At 43.3% G+C, this 19,053-nt stretch overlaps 1 protein-coding gene across 1 annotated transcript in view; it reads left to right on the top strand.

Moving 5' to 3' along the window:
* Window positions 1–2,211: 2,211 nt before the first annotated feature.
* LOC103357324 (protein phosphatase 1H-like) overlaps window positions 2,212–19,053 on the top strand; it is a gene marked incomplete at its 3' end in the record, with an annotated part of 27,633 nt that continues 10,791 nt past the window's right edge. The window contains exons 1-2 of the mRNA XM_008281839.1: window positions 2,212–2,447; window positions 13,941–14,130. Of these exons, the coding sequence (XP_008280061.1) occupies window positions 2,212–2,447; window positions 13,941–14,130 (426 nt within the window). The remainder of the gene's footprint in view (window positions 2,448–13,940; window positions 14,131–19,053) is intronic.

Raw genomic sequence — 19,053 nt, forward strand, 5'->3', positions numbered from 1 at the left:
AAAACAAAAAAGTGGGGAAGGAGAGCTCATGTCATGTGTGTTGGTATAAACTATAGATTTAGTAGCTGTAAAAGGGACTCACCTAATTGGCCTGTGGGGACAGGGGTCACTCAGACTTGCCCATCTGGACACTTAAACCCACTCTTCTTTGCAAACTGCTCAAGTTCTGTCAGGTTGCATGGGGGGATCTTAAGGAAACAGCTCTTGTAGCGGCACTCTGTTCCGTTCTTCTTTGTACCACGCTCCGAAGCCAGTCTAGCAACTCATATTTGAAACGCGAGTGAGACGAGTTCTTCCTTGTAAATAGTTTAATAAAAAGAAAAAAGGATCAAAAATTACACATACTCACACGGTCAAAAAAACTATGTTGCTTCCCACGTCTCTGGCTTCAATCTGAACAATGAGCCTCATCCACTACGTCACAGCGACGCAACGTTATTTAATTGGAAGCACAAATCAAACTGCTCTCAAACCTATCAGCAACAAGTCACGCATTTACTAAATGCATTCTTCCAAACCACAATGAAACTATCAGTTTTCAATATTACCATTCCAACCTTCAACTAAACTATTATCAAATATGAAATAATAATTTTGGTTCTTTTCCAGTTCTTACTCCAGGACCTGTAGCATCCCCACATCATGATGCTGCCACCACCATGCTTCATGTTAGGGGCGGCATGTTTGTGATAATGTGCAGTGCTTGGCCAACTATAGGGTCTAGTTTGACGGCCAAAAAGCTCCATCAGACCAAAGAACCTTCTTCCAGTTGACTTCAGAGTCTCCCACATGCCTTCTGACAAACTCTAGTCCAGATTCAACGTGAGCTTTTTTCAGCAGTGGTTTTCCTGGTTTGCCTGGTGAAGAAGAAGCAACACTTGTATGAGCGGTTTCTCTGAAGCTTGTAGTTCCTTCAGAGGAGTCATGGGTGTTCCTTTGTCTCCACGGTGTAGTTATAACTGTGAGTGCTGATTCACCATGACTGGACCTCCCAGATGTCTTTACAATCTCTGACACACGTTTGCTGCACTCAGATGATCTTTATTTCAATAAGCGTGTGACCTCTGGCACCAACTGGCTGCACCTTGTGTTGATTTAGGTGAGTCACTTTAAAGCGGATAAAAAACACTCCTGTAATCACTGATTTTACATTTTATGTGTTCGATGAATTGGCATTGCTTTGTAGAAGTCTGTTTTCACTTTGGGATGACACATCTTTCCAAAAAAAGACAAATTAAATCGACCATGATTCATCGCTGAAAAGCACTAAAAGGCAAAAATTTCAAAATCAAGTATGTGAAAGGGCTATGTAGAGGGTTAAGGTCAGAAAGAGACTCATGAGGGAAGCCACCAAGACACCTATGAATATATATAAAGACCTTTACATGGCTTTTAATTCAGATTTCTGTGGGGCTTCTGTTGCCTGTGGCGGCTGTAGGAGTGATTAGAGAGTACCTTTAACCTGCTGGCAACCACTTTAAGCTGCTCACTGTGCACTGTAAGAAATATCAGTCTCACAAACAGCTCAGCATATTGAGCCTTTACTGTGTTCGCTGTAAACACCACAGTTTAGGCCATTTTATTAAATATATCAGGTTAACTTGTTAAAATAAAGGTGATTTTATAAAGGAATCGTGCACAGCTTCTTTGTTTGCAGCTGATTTATGACATTTTGTTGGGAATTTAAGCTGCTACACAGAGAGAAACAACAGATCAGCGTGTGTTTTATGTATATTTACATTTTTATTGTGTGCATGTGTTTTTTTTTAATGCTTGCAGAAATCATTTAGCAGCACACAGCAGATGAAATGAAAGCATGGATCCCACCCACAGCCTGGTTGTGTTTTTTTTCTTGCAGTGTGCGTCCATGGATGCATCACATGACCCGTTAATCTTCCGTGTATTTCCGCGTTCACGACGGCCGAGCTCTTATCAATGACTCTCCATGGAGGTGAGCGGGGCTTCACCTAAAGCATCCCCCGCCGTCTGCGCCCTCCCGTGCCGCCCTCCGGCTGCTCTTTCCCCCCTCTTGAATGAATGAAACCTTGACCGTCTGAGCCTCTCCTCTTCCTCATCCTCCGCCTCTTTCCTCCTCCATCGAGCCTGTCGTCGACCTGCGCGGCCGAGCTGGGGGGGAATCCGGGGAAAGGGAGCCGCGGCGCTGCGCAGCGGCCGACGGACGCCCCGCCGCCGCCGCGACGCGCCACCAACATGCTCACCCGGGTCAAGTCCGCCGTGGCCGGGTTCATGGGTGGAATCATGTCCGGGGGCAGCTCCGGGGGAGGCGGGAATCCTGGTTCCGAGATGCCGCTGAAATTCCCATATATGAGACCCGAGTTCCTGGGGCTGTCCCCGGATGAGATCGAGTGCTCCGCGGACCACATCGCTCGGCCCATCCTCATCCTGAAGGAAACCAGGAGATTACCGTGGGCCACCGGATACGCTGAGTAAGTAAACCCACGGCAGCTGGCCTCCTCCTATTATCTCTCATGTGTCTGTGGCATTTAATGGAGACCACATGATTGTGTTGTGGAGGCCCAGGAGCTGGGCAGGTGCACCACTTTATTTCCCTTTAGAATAAACAAGACCTTCTTCAAAAAAAAAATCTCACATGAATCCAAAACTTGGAGCAGAGCTGCACCTGTTGTGACCCACATCAGCACAGTTTGCATGCAACCCACCAGGTTTTGAATCAGCCTAAGTTGCGTGCCTTTGTAAGTGGATGACAGCATTCATCCAGAGGATCTCAGCCCCCATTGAGCTGGTTTTCACGTGCAAGGGGATGATGCACCGTCCACCAGCAGTATGTGGGAATTAGTCTACAACAGTGGTCTATTTAAGGCTTGCGGGAGCTGTGTGTCAGTGTGTGATCGCATGTCAGTGGAGCATGTCACCGGACAGAGATGCATATTCTCTGGTCCCCGCCTGTCTTTAGATGCACTTTTGCTGTTCATGCTCTTCGTCGCCGTTTCCGCCACCGTCAGCGTTGTGCAGCACCATCTGTGCTCCTGCAGTCATGTCACAGTCTACACAGCAGCTTTGTTTTGGCACATGCACTCCTCCACAAAGCTGATTTACATGCTCAGAGAGACTAGTGATGGAAAGATGCACCACGTCAACAAATGGTCACTGTTTCCTCACATGCGGTATGTTTATCTGCTCGTGCATTGCTAAAATCTTTAATAAGCGTGCACAACATCACATATTGTAAACTACATATGCACAATTCAAAAGTGCATTAGCAATTGTTGTAATGAAAACATGCATGAGAAAATGACTTGTTTTTGAGGAAGAATTGTGCAGATTTTGTGAAGGAACAGCCCCAAAATCCTGCTCGTGGGTTTGAAAGGGATGTTATTCTTTTAAAAAAATTACCAGAAACTGTACAAACAGAATAAATCTGCGCATTTTCAACTTTCTTAGAGTCTTTTAAACTAATCGCGTATGGAAAATGAACCACATCTAAGCGAAGAATCGTGATATTTCTTCCTACACGTCTCACTTACAGATCCACCAGAAGTGAGTCATTTGTTGTCGCCACGTTCTGTTATAATATCCGACACCAGTCACTCATTCGCTGCTACAATCGGTCAAATAGGAAAAATTCAGGGACTGTTCGGCTGAACTGCAGGCAGTGTTGTCACAGAGCAGGAAGGAGACGACCAGACGGGCCGAGACGAGAATAAAACATACTTAATCGATAAAGTCGAGACAAGAATAAAACATACTTAATCGATAAAGTGTATACAGCATGGCTCAAAAACTGCAAGATACAGTCAGCACGGTGAAGCATCTTTTAAAGAGGTGGGAAAACACCTGAATTGTCGAGGTTGTAAAAATGCAAATAGTAAAATATCTGTAGCATTTGGAGCCAAATTTGTTTTCCAGCATGGAAGAAATGTCGATTGGACATGTGGATTTGAGTTTTTTTCCCAGCTTTTGTAAAATAAATAACGACATTTCCACAACTTTAGACATCCTTGAATTCCCCCTTGTCGTGGTTGTGCTGTTTCCATAGAGGTGCAGGACTTTCTATTGGAGTAAAAATGAGCCCACAGTGAGGAAAAAGGAGTCAAAACTGCCGAGAAACTGTTTGAGATTAATTAAGATGAGTGTGTTACTAGTTTCACGTTTGCATGAACAATCATTAAACACTCTACCGCTGAGCTGATGAGCAGCGTTTGGCTCTGGGAAGGCCCAATACAGCAGGGAGCTCCTGATTTCAACCTGATTCTTGCGAGGAACATTCGTGTGGCCTCAACATCCAGCAAAGTTCAATAAACGTGTAGGGAGTTGCCTCGTAAGTACCGAAGATCATATCAGCAGCTGATGCAGATGCGCTCGATGCAGAGAGGAAATATTAAAGGCAGCGTGACACAGCAGCCGGGGCGTCTTCATTATTTCAACACACCTCGTCGTTGTTGTGCTGCGTTCTTTTGAACACGGTGATTCAAAGCAAACACACGACACAGACGTGAAACATCCACCACAGCTTTTCCCCTTCACTCAGAATACGGGATGCGGTTGGACTTGGCTGCAGGATTTTCAAGGAGAATTTTTCAAGAGACGAGCTCCTCCCCGCTGTATCATCCCCTCCCTTTGGTTAATGTTCCACAAAGGTCGATTTCCTCGATGTTAATCTGCTGCTACGCCCTGATATTAGCGATGGGTGTGTGGTTCACGTTTCAGAAACACAAGAACAAATCTGCAAATTGTTAGTCACATACAAATAGTTGCTGATTGTAGTTGCACTAACCTGAACCTTGTGTGGTATTTGCTCCTAGATGTCTGCCTTCCTTATCATGTAATCTGGAGTCTGCATTTTCCCTCCTTTAGTAAAGAGTTGCATCACACTGTGCTGCTTGTAGAAATGCATAATTACTCAAATTGCTACCAATGACATGCTACCGTTTATGTGCCTTTGTAGTCACTGACACAATCTTTACACTCACTAACCTATGTGGCCTTTTCCACTCAAAGCACTTGCAGCTTTCCTTTAGGAACATTTGTACATTTTAAAACTGTCATTTCAGGAAGCCACTGTGTTTTTGCTCTGATTCTGAACCACGTGAAGTTATTTCCTCAACAATCAGAGATTAATTATTAGATGTGTTAACCCTCTTTTCTTACCTTAGCTGAGAAAGTTGGAGAGATTTGGAAAATCTTGAGGGAGAAACATTCCTCAATACATTTGTACATAGTTTCATCGCTTCAGTTCAATTCAGTTTTATTTCTATAGCGCAATTCACAACAAATGTCATCTCACAGGGCTTAACATGGTGAGGAGAAGACTATGTGAATTTTAAACAAAGAACCCAACAATCCAAGTTGCCTTTGGATTCCATATGAGCAAGCAGTCAGCAATGGTGGGAAGGAACGGGGAAAAAAAAATCCCAATGGGACAGGGACAAAAAAAAAACCTCTGGCAGGACCAGGCTCAGGAAAGGTTGGAGCTGGGGGAGTGGGGATAGCAGGAAGGTGGTTCTTGCAATGTGAAGTGAGTAAATGAATGAATGAAAACACACGCGATTCCTGTTTTCCATGACTGATCTACAAGAGAAGTTTGTCCATCTATAGCATAATTCACTCAGATTTAAGGGTTCCTGGACAAACTGAGTTTTCATTTTTTCTTTCGTTCCAAGACACAGAGTTAGCTGACATGCAGACTTCATATTCGCACAGCAAAATGAGCGAAGAACGGGAGAAAAAAAAAAACACTAAATAATTGGTTGCAACAAAGGCTGCAAGGTGGCGCAGTTGGTAGCACTGTTGCCTCGCAGCAAGAAGGTTGCCAGTTCGCGTCCCGGTGGGGGCACCGGGATCTTTCTGCGTGGAGTTTGCATGTTCTCCCGGTGCTGCGTGGGTTCTCTCCGGGTTCTCTCACAAAGTGAGGTTTGTGAGGTTAATTGGTGATTCTAAATTGTCCATAGGTGTGAATGTGAGTGTGCTTGGTTGTCTGTCTCTAAGTGTAGCCCTGTGATAAACTGGCTCCAGCCCCCCGCGATCCTAGTGAGGATTAAGCGGTGTATAGATAACAGATGGATGGATGGTTGCAACAAAAAAGTGCAGCGTTGCTCGTAACGCCGCACATTTAATGGATTATTAATCGCAATCATTATTTTGGCTTCGTACAATTAAATGAACACGATCTTCACAAAGGAAACATCCTGTGTATGGGAAATCGCTTGGTTTCAACTTGGGTAAATCTGAGTTGTTGCACTCCAGTGACTGAGTGGAGACTAGAAGCTTCTCTGAACCAGAGACCACTTCGCCAGCTTACAACTACCGTAACATGCATGTGAGGCTTTTAGGGAACATCTGTAAATTGTAACGTCTGTTGATGAGCCGATGTTCAGCAAGTGGATGCAGTTTCATTTAGGTTTAGACGCACTGAATTCAGGTGAAGAAGAGCCCTATTTTTGATGATTTAGCAGAAGTGTAGCACAGCGTGGAAGAGAAAGAGGCACTGTCTTTATTTAAATATGAAAGTGCGATAAAAATATCTCATAAAAACTGACCAGAAAAAAAATCGTTATTATCATTTTGGCGACAATTGTGGTTGCATGGAAATAAGTGGAACAAAATAGAAGTTATACAGGAAATTATTCGATTAATCTGGTGAAAATTGTATTGCACAAGAACAAAACATCACAGTGTAGTTTTTATCATGCAGACGTTATCTCACTTCTAGAAACACTCGGTTTGGGCAGAGCATACAGGAAGCAGGACATCTCCCTCACTCACTCCTCCCTGTAAACTCTCCAGACAGTTAACCGCTCTTATTCACACATGACCTCAATTAGACACTCGGTACGAGGGAGCTTGCAGGGTTTAGTCCGACCGATTCAGACATTTGCGCTCTCGCATGCATCCTTGAGGAACGTACGGAGCGGCTCAGATCTGCAGCTCGTGTGTGAAAACGCAGCGATACTCGTAGCATCAGCGTCTCCTGTGGATCAGCGTGGTTAATGAGTTCAGCTCGTATCCGCATTTATCTGTAATTAAAGCCTCCTGTGTTCTCATTACAGCAGCTGCTTTGGCTCAGGCCTGTTCTAGAATTGATAGGCGTATTAAAAAAAAACCTCAATCAGACCTAAATTTCTCCACATTGAAGCTGGATGAATGAGGGCTATAATCAAAATGACAGTAAAGAGCTCATATAAACAGAAAAGAAAGCAGGATTGGTGGAAGTTCAAATACTGGTCAGGATTCAGGCCTCGGACGCATCAAGAAGAACTGGATGCTGAAAAAGCCGCTAGCCTCTCATACAAGCGTTAGAAGTTTTCTCAGGTCTCGGTTTTGTGTTTCCAGGAAAGTCATATTTTTAATTTGATTTGTGATAAACTTGGTCTTCTGGTTAATTGTGGAAAACGTCATCCATGAGCTACACCCAGAGAGTCAAGGGTTGGACCGAATTCTGTTCATGAAAACAAATGTTTTTTCCCCATTTAGTTATCGCATCATAACGTCTGTTGTTTTCAGTTCCACTCATTCGTCACCGATACAGTTGTATACAACGGCAGCAGCAGCAAAGTCTGACTCACTTCAGCTGTCATTTCGAAACTTGCAAAGCTTTAAAAGAATGGTGATATTTAAAATGATCACAGCACAAGAAGGCGGTTTGTATGTGGTGGTTTGTTTGCAGCACAATGGACAAGACAAATCACACAAGAGGCGCTTTACGCTTCATCTGTTTACTTCTCTCCTGCACTCTGTGCTCACTTTTACTGTTTTTAAATGCAGTTGAATTCCCAATAAAGCTGCTCTCATTTACATGTTTTTCTGTTTCCGCTGTCAGACGACAGAACGAGTGTGAAATAGTGACTGAAACGCAATTTTATGATTACACGGCAACCACATGTACAGTTGTCCTCAGATGTATTCATACCCTCCTGTTAAAGGAGGACAAAAACAGCTGGAATAAGTTGAAATTGACAAAAGTAACAACAAATAAAAATTGAATGAAAATCATGACATTGCTTTTGAATTGTGGTTCAACATAATTTTTTTTTTATTATTCTTTTCATCCACAATTCAAAAGCAATGTCTTATTTCACTAAATTATAATTTAGCAAATTTTTATTTATTATTACTTTTGTCGGTTTCTAGCTATTTGAGCGACTAATGTGAATTTTGCCTTTTCTTTAATGTAAGGATGTGAATAAATTTGAGGACGATTGTACGTTAGCCTAGCTAGCTCGCTAAAAATTGTCATTTCAGTATAAGCTACAAATGATGCTTTTCTAGTTCTATGCGGGACGAACAACACATTGTTTTAATCAAATACTACGAATTTTGCGCCGTGAATTTCTCCCCTTTATGTTAAACGCAACATGCACCATGTTAGAACTAAAAGAATCTAAACCCATCGAGCGCTACGGTCCTTTGAAACTTTCCATTCTTGCTGCTGTATTTTCTTATCTCTTGCATCCACATGGTCGTACAGTCCCGAGCAACATCTGCACGGAAAAGTACCGAATTTGAACTATTTTAAACTCGTAGCTATTTTGCTGTTATTGCTTCTTTCATGTTTCGAGCTAACTGGAGGCGAAAAGCTTTGAGCCATTGTGCTTCACCAAATAATTATCACATCCTCGGGGCCACTGTCTGGCCCAGAATCTGTTGCCGAGGGTAGAGAAACAAAAAGGGCATTAGATGTCTGACAATGGAGGGTAAAATTGGGTTTTGTTCCTAATGGGCGGAAAGCTAATTGTTCTGAATGAAACAAAAAAAAAAAAAGTTGATTGGCAGGGAAATGAAGTCATTCTTCCTGTAAATGGTGAAATGAGGACAAATGCGAGAGCGCTTCCAATCGCGCGCACACAATAGCAGCAGCTGCAGCTTTCATGAAACGCCGAAGGTTTATTGAATCAAATAGCAGGATGATAATTATTTTGCTAATAGTCTTTACATGCAGCGCTCTGACGTGTAATTTTTTTTCCACATGTAAAAGCAGCTGGTGATCAACGCGGGCCATGCATCGCTGCCTTGTCTTGACAGCAGCTTAGATGAATAAAGGCCTCCTGCGTGGATTTCTGTGTGTCAACAAGCTCAAACACGGCCAATGCGTCAGAGTGTTTTATGACCACAGTAACTCAGAGGGCATTTTCTACCGTGATTGCGGGTGCTATGGTAAAGCATTAGGTTTGAAAGCAGAGCTGAGTAATCGCAGCGAGGACCAGCCCCGTGGACATGATGGCTTTTATGCTCAGCTTGCTCGGTGGAAAGCACATTACAGCCTAAGTAGCATCACTTAAAGTCGGGAGCGCTCTCAGTACTGCAAGGCAGCATGGCAAACAGGCTCATTTTTATTATATTCATGGTAGTTATGGGAAGCATTTCAACAAGTCCTTTCTCCAGCATAGTCCCAACCCTAGTTGTCAGTGTGCGAGGACATGTGGAGAGCAGATTTACGACTGTTCTAAAGAATCAGGGTTTGAAGGGGAGTCCTGTAGTGTTTCCATAGACTGTATAAAAGATGGATGTAGCAACCGGCCCTGAAAAATGAAGCCAACCCGAAAGTGTCAAAAACCTGCAATACCACTACGTCCGCTAGTCCTGGCTCCAAAAAGCCCTGGCTCCCATAGAAATGAATTGGAAAAGAAGTGATCACAGATGAGGAAATACTGCATTCCTACAGTTCAGGATTTTTTTTTTTTATTAGTTTTCATGGTCAAATCCAGAGGTCAGGTGGTCAATCTGAAAATAAATCAATACTGAATTTTTAAAAAATCGTCAACATTTTGCGGGGCAAGGGGCGTGGCTGGCTTGATTGACAGTCGGCAGCGACCATACAGATGAAGCGAACAGAAGGCGGTAAATGTGGGCGGGCAGAGAGGGCCCGCCTCTCAATCCATCTGACCAATCGCTGCTCCTATGGCTCCGCCCCCCTCCCACGATTTTTGTGTCACAACCAGGAAGTAGCAAAACCCTGGCTTCATTTTCTCAGTGCACAAACCAACGGGTGACGTCACGGTAGCTACGTCCATCTTTTATACAGTCTATGAGTGTTTCTACTATTCTAAAAACTCCCATCAGAGACTAACTTTAAAGGTCCCATTGTGGTGAAAATTCATTATTAGCATTTTGCGGTTGTTATAAACTTGGAGGGTTAAAGTATAAGCTGGTAAGTTATGTTTATTTACTTTCTAGAGCTGCTTCTGCTAACTTTAAAATGTCTGAACCACGAGCAAAATACACTAAATGTTCTGTTGTTGGCTGCAAGAGTGAACACAAGGATCTTCATGCACTCCCAGCAGTTGAGGAACTGAAGATCCAGAGGATTAGTTTTATTATTTATGACAATGTTACCACAACAAATGGAAACTCTTCAGTGCATTTAGTGGATAATGTGGCTAACGTCACCATTAGCTTCGATCGTACGCCCGCAGGTCAGAGCTCTGTGGAAAAGTGTAATGCTGAAAGACATTCAGAGATGGTGGAAAGTTTCAGAGCATTTAGACGCCAGTAAAGAAGAACTGGGTGGGTTACTGTGTTTTTATGTCCTCTCATGTGCTGTTGTGCAACTTAAGGTCAACTAGTCAACATCTGGTTACTTCTCCCCCGTGCTCCGTGCTCACATGTGCTGCATTTCAGTGCAGTCGAATTCCAAAAACAGCTGTTCGCATTTGCATGTTTTTCTGTTTCTGTTGTCAGTCAGTGGGACGAGTATGAAACCGTGACTGAAACGCAAGGCTGCATGTTAACCAGCAGTCACTTCAGACCGACTGATTTCACAACCACAACGTTGTCCGACAGACTCACCAAACACAATTCGGTGGCATTTCTGAGACAAATGATGATTCAGAGAGGAAGTTGAAAGCAATAGGAAGTCCTGGTCGGACACACTTACTCAGATCTGGGTCAGATGCCATGCAGTCAGTTTGTTTCCTTCACGCTGTCAACCACAGATGGAGAGAGAGAGTCTTCTTCCTGAAATAGACGTGGACGCCATCCGCTCAGCTGCATTTAAATCCAAAGATGCTGAAGCAGCTCATTACAACAGGGCTGAAACCAAGAGTCATACAGTCATGGTGAAATGAGCCATCTCTGTGGTATTTTTAGCTGAAAGAATAAAAGGCCGAACATGTGAGTAATTTTCTGAAAAAGGGCGCGATATGGGACGTTTTCAAGGACTTCTAAGAAACTTCTTGCAACATGATAAAGGAATGCCTGTGTTATTTTTTCAGTTAATGGTTTGATCTTTAAAAGTTCCCTGAAAACGAAGCCACCCTCAGAGAGCTTGTATTTTTTTTGATTGACTCATTGATCATTTGAGCCATAATGTTTGTGCCAAAGCAATAAAAAATGAGTGACTGGTTGGCCACACATGCATATAGGACACACATTTATCTTTTGCCCTGCTGTCCTCTTTGACACTTCAAACACTGGTCACATATGTTTATAAAGAAATCACCTTGAAGGGGCTTTTCATAACATAACCTTTTCATATGCTACAGCTGTTTAGTCACTGCGAGTTATGCAGAAGACACTTTTTCCTTCAACACTCTCCCTCCACTGTCACCCGTCTTCCTTCAGCTCCAGCTTGTGTCCAGACAGGTGTAACAGACAACACAAAGACTTCCAATAGGTTTTTCCCATCTTGTCTCTCTCTCAAATTAAAATTAAAACCAAAAGCATTGCAAACAATAAATCTTCTAATTAATAATTTGCTGCAAAATGCCAGCTTGGTAAAATGAACACCACGAATGCCTGACGTGTATTCCAAGAATCTACATAAACACGTGCATGTTCTGTTACGTTCCCATGACCATGTCCTCATTGTTCTCTTTCTATCTGAGATTAACAAGCATTTGTGGCTAAGGACCAGACAAGGATGCTGCTTAGCAGAAAGCAACCCACAGTCTGTGTCTATAAATAGACCTGCCAATTTCTCTCCACTCGCGCACACACATCGAACAACAACAGCCTCCAGAGATGTCTGTCAGACTTGCCAGTTTCATCGGAAGTGTCTTCTTTCTTTCTTTTTTTCCTGCTTTTTTCACCATTTTTTTGTAGTCCGATTACATTAGCTATCACTATGTGTTATTCAGTGGGACCTTTTAAGACAGCCAGTGAAAGATTGGTGGTGCAAATTAGGTCTTTTAATTTAACTACAAAAAATAGTGTGGGTTAATTCTTAGAATGTAAAAATAAATGACTGCACTGTTCATAACACAGTTGATGACTTTATGGATTTGGCTCAGTCTCACTGCACCTCCCATTACAATATTTCTGGTAGCAAATAGCTTTTTTTTAGTGAACATAGTGGAGCATTTGGCAGTTAAAAAAGTCAAATATTTCTATCAGGACTTGGCAGAGTTGGTAGAGCGAAACTGAGAGCAAATATTGGACTTCTCCATCAGCCAGAAACTCGAGATGCAAAACATCTGTTTGATGTGTGAATAGGCAACTGTTTGCTGACACATTAATCAACTTAAAGGGCCCATATTGAGCACATGGTTTCTAATTTTGCTTTGGGGCTCTACTAGAATACGTTTGCATGCTTTAATGTTCAATAAAAGCGTAATTTATCTACACATTTCTGCAGCAGCTCTTCTCGCCCTCTGTCTGAAACGCTCCTGCCCCTTTAAGACCCTCTTGAAAAGCCCGCTCTGCTCTGATTGGTCCAATGAAACACAGGTTACAAATTATAAATCCAGGTCTGGGACTGGAGAAGCATAAGCGGCTCTAGCGAGGAAATAATAGCGGACTGCGAGGAAGCTGCTCATTCTTTGGTTGAAGGTCAAACTAGCCGCTAGGGAGGAGTTGTGCAAATGTGTGACATCGCTAAGTAACAGAAAAAAAGAGCCGGGACATAAAATGAGGTGTTTCAGGCAGGTAAGCAGCTGTTTTCCATGGGAGAGATAAATTACTCAGATTTTGGGCGACCTTTTGCAAGCACCAAAACCCAAAATGCACAATTTGAGCTCTTTGAAAAGTAGTGATAACACGTCAGGTACTGCAGGTTTAAACTGCTGTGTAAGCAGTGACTTTAATTCAGGGCATTCGCTACCATTTGTTTGCATTTTTTCTTGTTCAAAAGACAAGGTGGTATTTTTGACTCACTACTTTAAGGCCAAGCAACAAATACATGCATCACAGACTCAGTGTTCCCATGTGGACAAGACTTTGAACCAGTGTTTGCAGGGTCTAAACACTGTGTTTACGATGAAAAACACAACATACTGATTTTTGGTGTGGGGTATACATGGGCCTACACATGGGAACACACACTATATTTCTAATGGGATTTACACCAAGTTGTGTTTATTTATAGGGTCTGGCTGGTGGATGAAAAAGTGTGGTTTCTTATACTGATTGTCAACAACACAAACCAGCAACTGCTGCACCAGAAGCCTGTAAAACTGTCCTGAAAAACACCCGTACGATGTGACTGTCCCTAATTATTAGCGAGCTGCGTTTTTGTAGCATCTCTCTCTGTGGTCTGCCTGGTTAAATACAGCTGAATCAGACACACACACACACACAGCTTTGTTCATGTAGGTACAAACATCTTATTCACCCAGACGCGAGTGTCCCGACGCATCAGGACGCTCCCAGCAGAGCGGCGCCTCAATTTTTTTTTCTTGTTTGATCTTCACCACGAACACAAAGCGCAGAAACACGACCGCTTCCCTTCGGTGTGCAGACGGAAACCGCAGGCTGTGGCTCCGGCTAATTGTTCCGATCCTGCAGCGAGCCGTAATAACCATGAAAGGCTGCAGTGCTGTTTCATCCAGCAATAAGCATCTGATGTCAGCTTTCATTCGACCGCTTGTCCCAGACCACAGCTGGTGAATCACAGCAAGTGGCGCATCTGTTGCTTGTTGCAAAATCTTCACTTGGAAAAATGTCATGCTGAAAGTATGTCTCCAGATAGAGTTCTTCTAAAAGGACAAATAGTGACTCATCCTGATTATTTCACACCCCTCTTCCAGGGTGATTAATGCTGGTAAGAGTGCGCTAAACGAGGACCAGGCCTGCTGCGAGGTGGTGGTGGCCAGAAAGAGGCCGATGAGCTACTGCCCCCCCTCCACCCCCAGCAAGACCCCCACCGCCAAGAGACGCAACTCGCTGCCCAACGGAGAAGGCCTGGGGCTGCGAATGGAGCACAGCAAACTGGGAGAGGTAAGAACGTACAGTTAACACAAGTACACACTCCATTAAACGCAGCGCACAGGGTGTGCAGTGTGCTGCTTTTATGAACAGCTTCTGCTCACAGGCAAACACAGGAAGCAGGGAACTCAGTGGTGGAGCTGCTCACTGGTAAACAACTAGAAACCTGGAAAAATATTTCCGTATAAATGCATAAAGGAATATTTCTTCTTAGCGCTCTTGCTATTAATTGCATGAGAATTGATTCTACTGTGATGTCTGTCTGTCAAATATGCTACTATATGCTACTGTTTGGAGATGATACCCTTAATTATAGCCAAGTACACTGATGCACACACACGCTGTAGGTACTCATAGACACCATTGTTATTTACTGTTCCATGCATGCACACTACTGCCCAGCATGTGCACTATTGCCCTTATGACGTAGTTAGCGTGCAGACTGTGTTGACGAATTTTACCCATAGTCCTCATGCAGAGCTTTCTGTAGAGGAATGTTTATTAGTATTCCGGTGTACGCTGGGCTTACCAACACAGAGCATCAGTCTGTGAACGTAACACAGGACGTTTACACAGTACAACGTTTTATACAGTTGGGAGGGGACAGTATGTAAATGCAAAAAAAAGAGCGGTGTTCAGTTTGTGTTTAATTGCTAATCAATGACAAATGGTGATGGAACCAAGGGGTCTGGTCGACAACAAAAGGTAAGGGAGTTATCAATGCCAATCAGTGATGGAATAAAGGAGTGACACTAGGGGTAGGATGTTGCCAAAGGATGAATGTGAGGCTGCTCCCAGGTGAGATGTTTAAATGTGCGTCACGCCCATAGACTGTATAAAAGATGGACGTAGCAACCGGCCCTGAAAAATGAAGCCAACCCGGAAGTGTCAAAAACCTACGTCCACTAGCTACTGGCTCCTAAAAGCCTTGGCTTCCATAGACTTGAATTGGAAAAGAAGTGATCACAGATCACGAAATACCACATTCCTACAGCTCAGGATTTTTTTCTTATTAGTTTTCATAGTCAAGTCCAGTGATCAGGTGGCCAATCTGAAAATAAATCAAAACTGAATTTTTAAAAAATCGGCAACATTTTGCGGGGCAAGGGGCGTGGCTGGCTTGATTGACAGTCGGCAGCGACGATGCAGACGAAGCGAGCAGAAGGCGGTAAATGTGGGCGGGCAGAGAGGGCTCGCCTCTCAGCCCAAACTTTGTGTCTGGGAACTGGTACGCTACAATGGCAGGAGCACGCATGCATGCAATGCATACAGTTGAAACCAGAAGTTTACATACACTGTATAAAAAGACAAAACCTTTCTTTTTGTGTCACCATTATATCAGAGTAAACTTTCCCTGTTTAGGTCAGTTAGGATTACCAAAATTATTTCTATTTGCTAAATGCCAAAATAACGAGAAAGAGAATTGTTTATTACTTTCTTCAAACTCAGAAGTTTACATATATTTCCTTAGAATTTGGTAGCCTAACCTTAACCATGACAAGAAGGAACCAGAGGGAATTAACAACGTGCGACGGCCAGTGCATTTCCTTTAACTACCCGCCCCTAACTACGGACACGGCAGGGGAAGTTACCGAGACAGATTCCAACACGAACCGAGACAGCAAGTCCAGGAAAGTAATTTAATCAACCACTAAAGAAAACAAGACAAAATTTCAAAACATATTCCCAAAAGGTGACCACGACTTCATTCAGGAACGCAAACCAAAATGGACCGAAAAAAATCAGAAACTAAAACCCCTTCTGGTAAANCAACCAGGAAGTAGCAAAAGCCTGGCTTCATTTTCTCAGTGCAGAAACCAACGGGTGACGTCACGGTAGCTACGTCCATCTTTTATACAGTCTATGGTCATGCTGACCTGAATGGACAGTCACGGAGGCTGAAAGTATAAAGTAGGTGTTAAATTGCGACTATGCTACGTGAGCAATAGTACACATGCTCAGCAGCGGTGTGAATACGTAGATACAAGCAAATGTATGCAACAAAGCATTTCAAGCGGACTCCCAAAAGTGGCCTAATAGGAACAACTGTTTTGTCAGAGACCTCCCGAACCCCTCCTCACACATCTACATGCTGGGCAAAATGTCACTGCAACGACACTGCAATGGCAGTAACGTGCATCCTTGAGTCTTCCAAGCGGACTCCTGCAGACTAGAAAAGTAGTCTAATAGTAACGGTTCATGAGTGTTCACTGCTGTCCATGTCCATGCTAGAGTATAATGAGGATATGATGCTGGTGCTTTACTTTTTACAAGAGTTCATGTGACTTTATTGTACGCTTGCAGCCCAAACTTTGTGCCTGGAAGCTGGTACGCTACAATGGCAGTAGCATGGATGCAATACACTGTATAAAAGGACAAAACCTATTTTTTTGTGTCACCATCTGACATTATATCAGAGTAAACTTTTCCTGTTAAGGTCAGTTAGGATTACCAAAATTATTTTTATTTGCTAAATGCCAGAATAACAAGAAAGAGAATTGTTTATTACTTTGTTCAAACTCAGAAATTTACATACATTTCCTTAGAATTTGGTAGCCTAACCCTAACCATGACAAGAAGGAACCAGAGGGAATTAACAACGTGCAACAGCCAGTGCATTTCCTTTAACTACCCGCCCCTAACTACGGACACGGCAGGGGAAGTTACCAAGACAGATTCCAACACGAACCGAGACAGCAAGTCCAGGAAAGTGATTTAATCAACCACTAAAGAAAACAAGACAAAATTCCAAAACATATTCCCAAAAGGTGACCACGACTTCATTCAGGAACGCAAACCAAAATGGACCGAAAAAAATCAGAAACTAAAACCCCTTCTGGTAAACAGTATGACACCAGCCAGGACAAAATGGATTAATCAGCTATCGAAGAAAACAAAGAAGAAAAGTAGACAAACTTCGAAGGCGGATGCCCCAAAAAAAGAGACTACAATCTCTATTCAAGAGCACAAATCAGAACAAACCCTAACCTGACGGAGAAAGTCAGAAACCAAACCTCCACGGGGAAACAATATGACACTAACCATGACAATAAGGAACTAGAGAGTATTGACAATGCGTGACGGCCATTTCCTTTAACTACCCACCCCAAGCTGCGTTGTCGACGGACACGGCAGGGGAGGTTATCGAGACAGATTTCCAAAAACTTAACCCATCGCCTTTAAACTGTGTAACTTGGGTCAGACGTTTTGGGTTTCCTTCCACAAGCTTCTCGCAATAGTTTGATGAATTCTGGCCCATTCCTCCTGACAGAACTGGTGTAACTGAGTCAGGTTTGTTGGCCACCTTGCTCCACACGCCTTTTCAGCTCTGCCCACAAATTTTCTAGAGCATTGAGATCAGGGCTTTGTGATGGCCACTGCAAAACATTGACCTTGAAAGTAATACAAAAATTCTCTCTCTCGGTATTCTTTAGCAAATAGAAGTAATGTTAGTAATCCTAACTGACCTAAAACGGGAAAGGTTTGGTCTGATCTAATGTCAGAAAGTGAGAGAAAGAAGGTTTTATGTCTTTCTTTACAGTAAACTTCTGGTTTCAACTGTAGATATGAAATGTTGTATGCAACCGAGTCTTCCAAAAAGACCCTCACGGACAGGAAAAGTCGTGTAGCAGCAACAACTGTGGGTCTTGTGGGCGTCCACAGCTGTCTGTGTGCACATTTGCACTGGAGTATAATCAGAGCTTAAGGCCAGTGTTCTGTTCTCTACATCTGCAAGCTAACAAGGTTCTACATGCAGCTCACAATTTGTGTCCACGCGGCGACTACGCTACAAGGGCGGTGGTGTAGATATGACCCACTGGTTCATGGATGCTACAGAGTCTTCCCAGCGGACCCTCACGGACTGTTAATTCGTGACCAGAGTATAATCGAGGCTTAACACCAGACTTACATCTGCGAGCAGGTTCCACCAGAAATTCCCCAAGTTTCCCCAAATCCCTTGTGACATGCCGCCCAAAATTTCCCAAGTGTTCCACCCAAGCAAACTCGTTAGCAGTATAATAATAACGACCAGTGTGCTCGAGGGTTAACAGCCCCTCCAATCTCACCGATCAACTCAGTGATTAACTCAGACAAAAAGCGGTAGAACAACTTGTGCTTGCATGTGAGATGATGGGCCACTGAAACAACACATTTTTACATTTTGCTTTTTTGTGTAGTTTGATCAAAGAGATATAAAAGTGTTAATTTATGAGCTGTAGAGGCGTTAATGAGCAGATTTTGTTACCAGGCGGAGGCTTGCTGCTGTTTCCCTTTTGTGAAGAACATGTAGTGTCTTAGAGAGAGTGGATCTGATCTGGAAAAGCTAAAGAACAGATGGTTGTATGTTCTCACACTGGAACTCTCATTTAGGGCCGTCCTTCCATCATACTGCCTTTGTTCAGCGTTTCCTCCCCAGTCAGCCACATAAACCTGTCAGAACCTCCGTGTGGGACAAAACAGATGAGACAGTGATGTCATTTTTAACCCGAATTTGTGCTTTCGAACAAATCCCGACGGTGTTTGTGTGATGTGTTTTGTTGCTAAGGTTACGCCCTCTGTGTTGTGTTTGAAAGTGTTAATGGAGGCCAAGTACCAGCGTCTAAGAACTGAAATATAACTGTGGAATTATGCAGGGGTTTTCCTGCGTGGAGAAATCTTCGATGCTCCCAGAAAAACAAGCTGACACCCCCATGAATGATGCAGTTAATCCTCTCTTGCTCCAACCATCGACACATAAGCTCACCTTCCTCGCCTCTTTAATGATATCTTTCAATTTCTGCTTCCATCTTGGCTCCGATGAGGTTATTGACTCTTGCCGCTCCGGGTGTTTTGAATTTTGGTTCGAGTGAAGTGCTGAACTTTTTGAAGGCAACCGAGTCACATAGTCGTGTAGACATCCCGGTATCAATAAACATATTCACCAATGCTTGTTCC

The sequence above is a fragment of the Stegastes partitus genome, unplaced genomic scaffold (genome assembly GCF_000690725.1).
Source record: "Stegastes partitus isolate 25-593 unplaced genomic scaffold, Stegastes_partitus-1.0.2 Scaffold247, whole genome shotgun sequence".
In the NCBI taxonomy this organism is placed as follows: Eukaryota; Metazoa; Chordata; class Actinopteri; family Pomacentridae; genus Stegastes; species Stegastes partitus.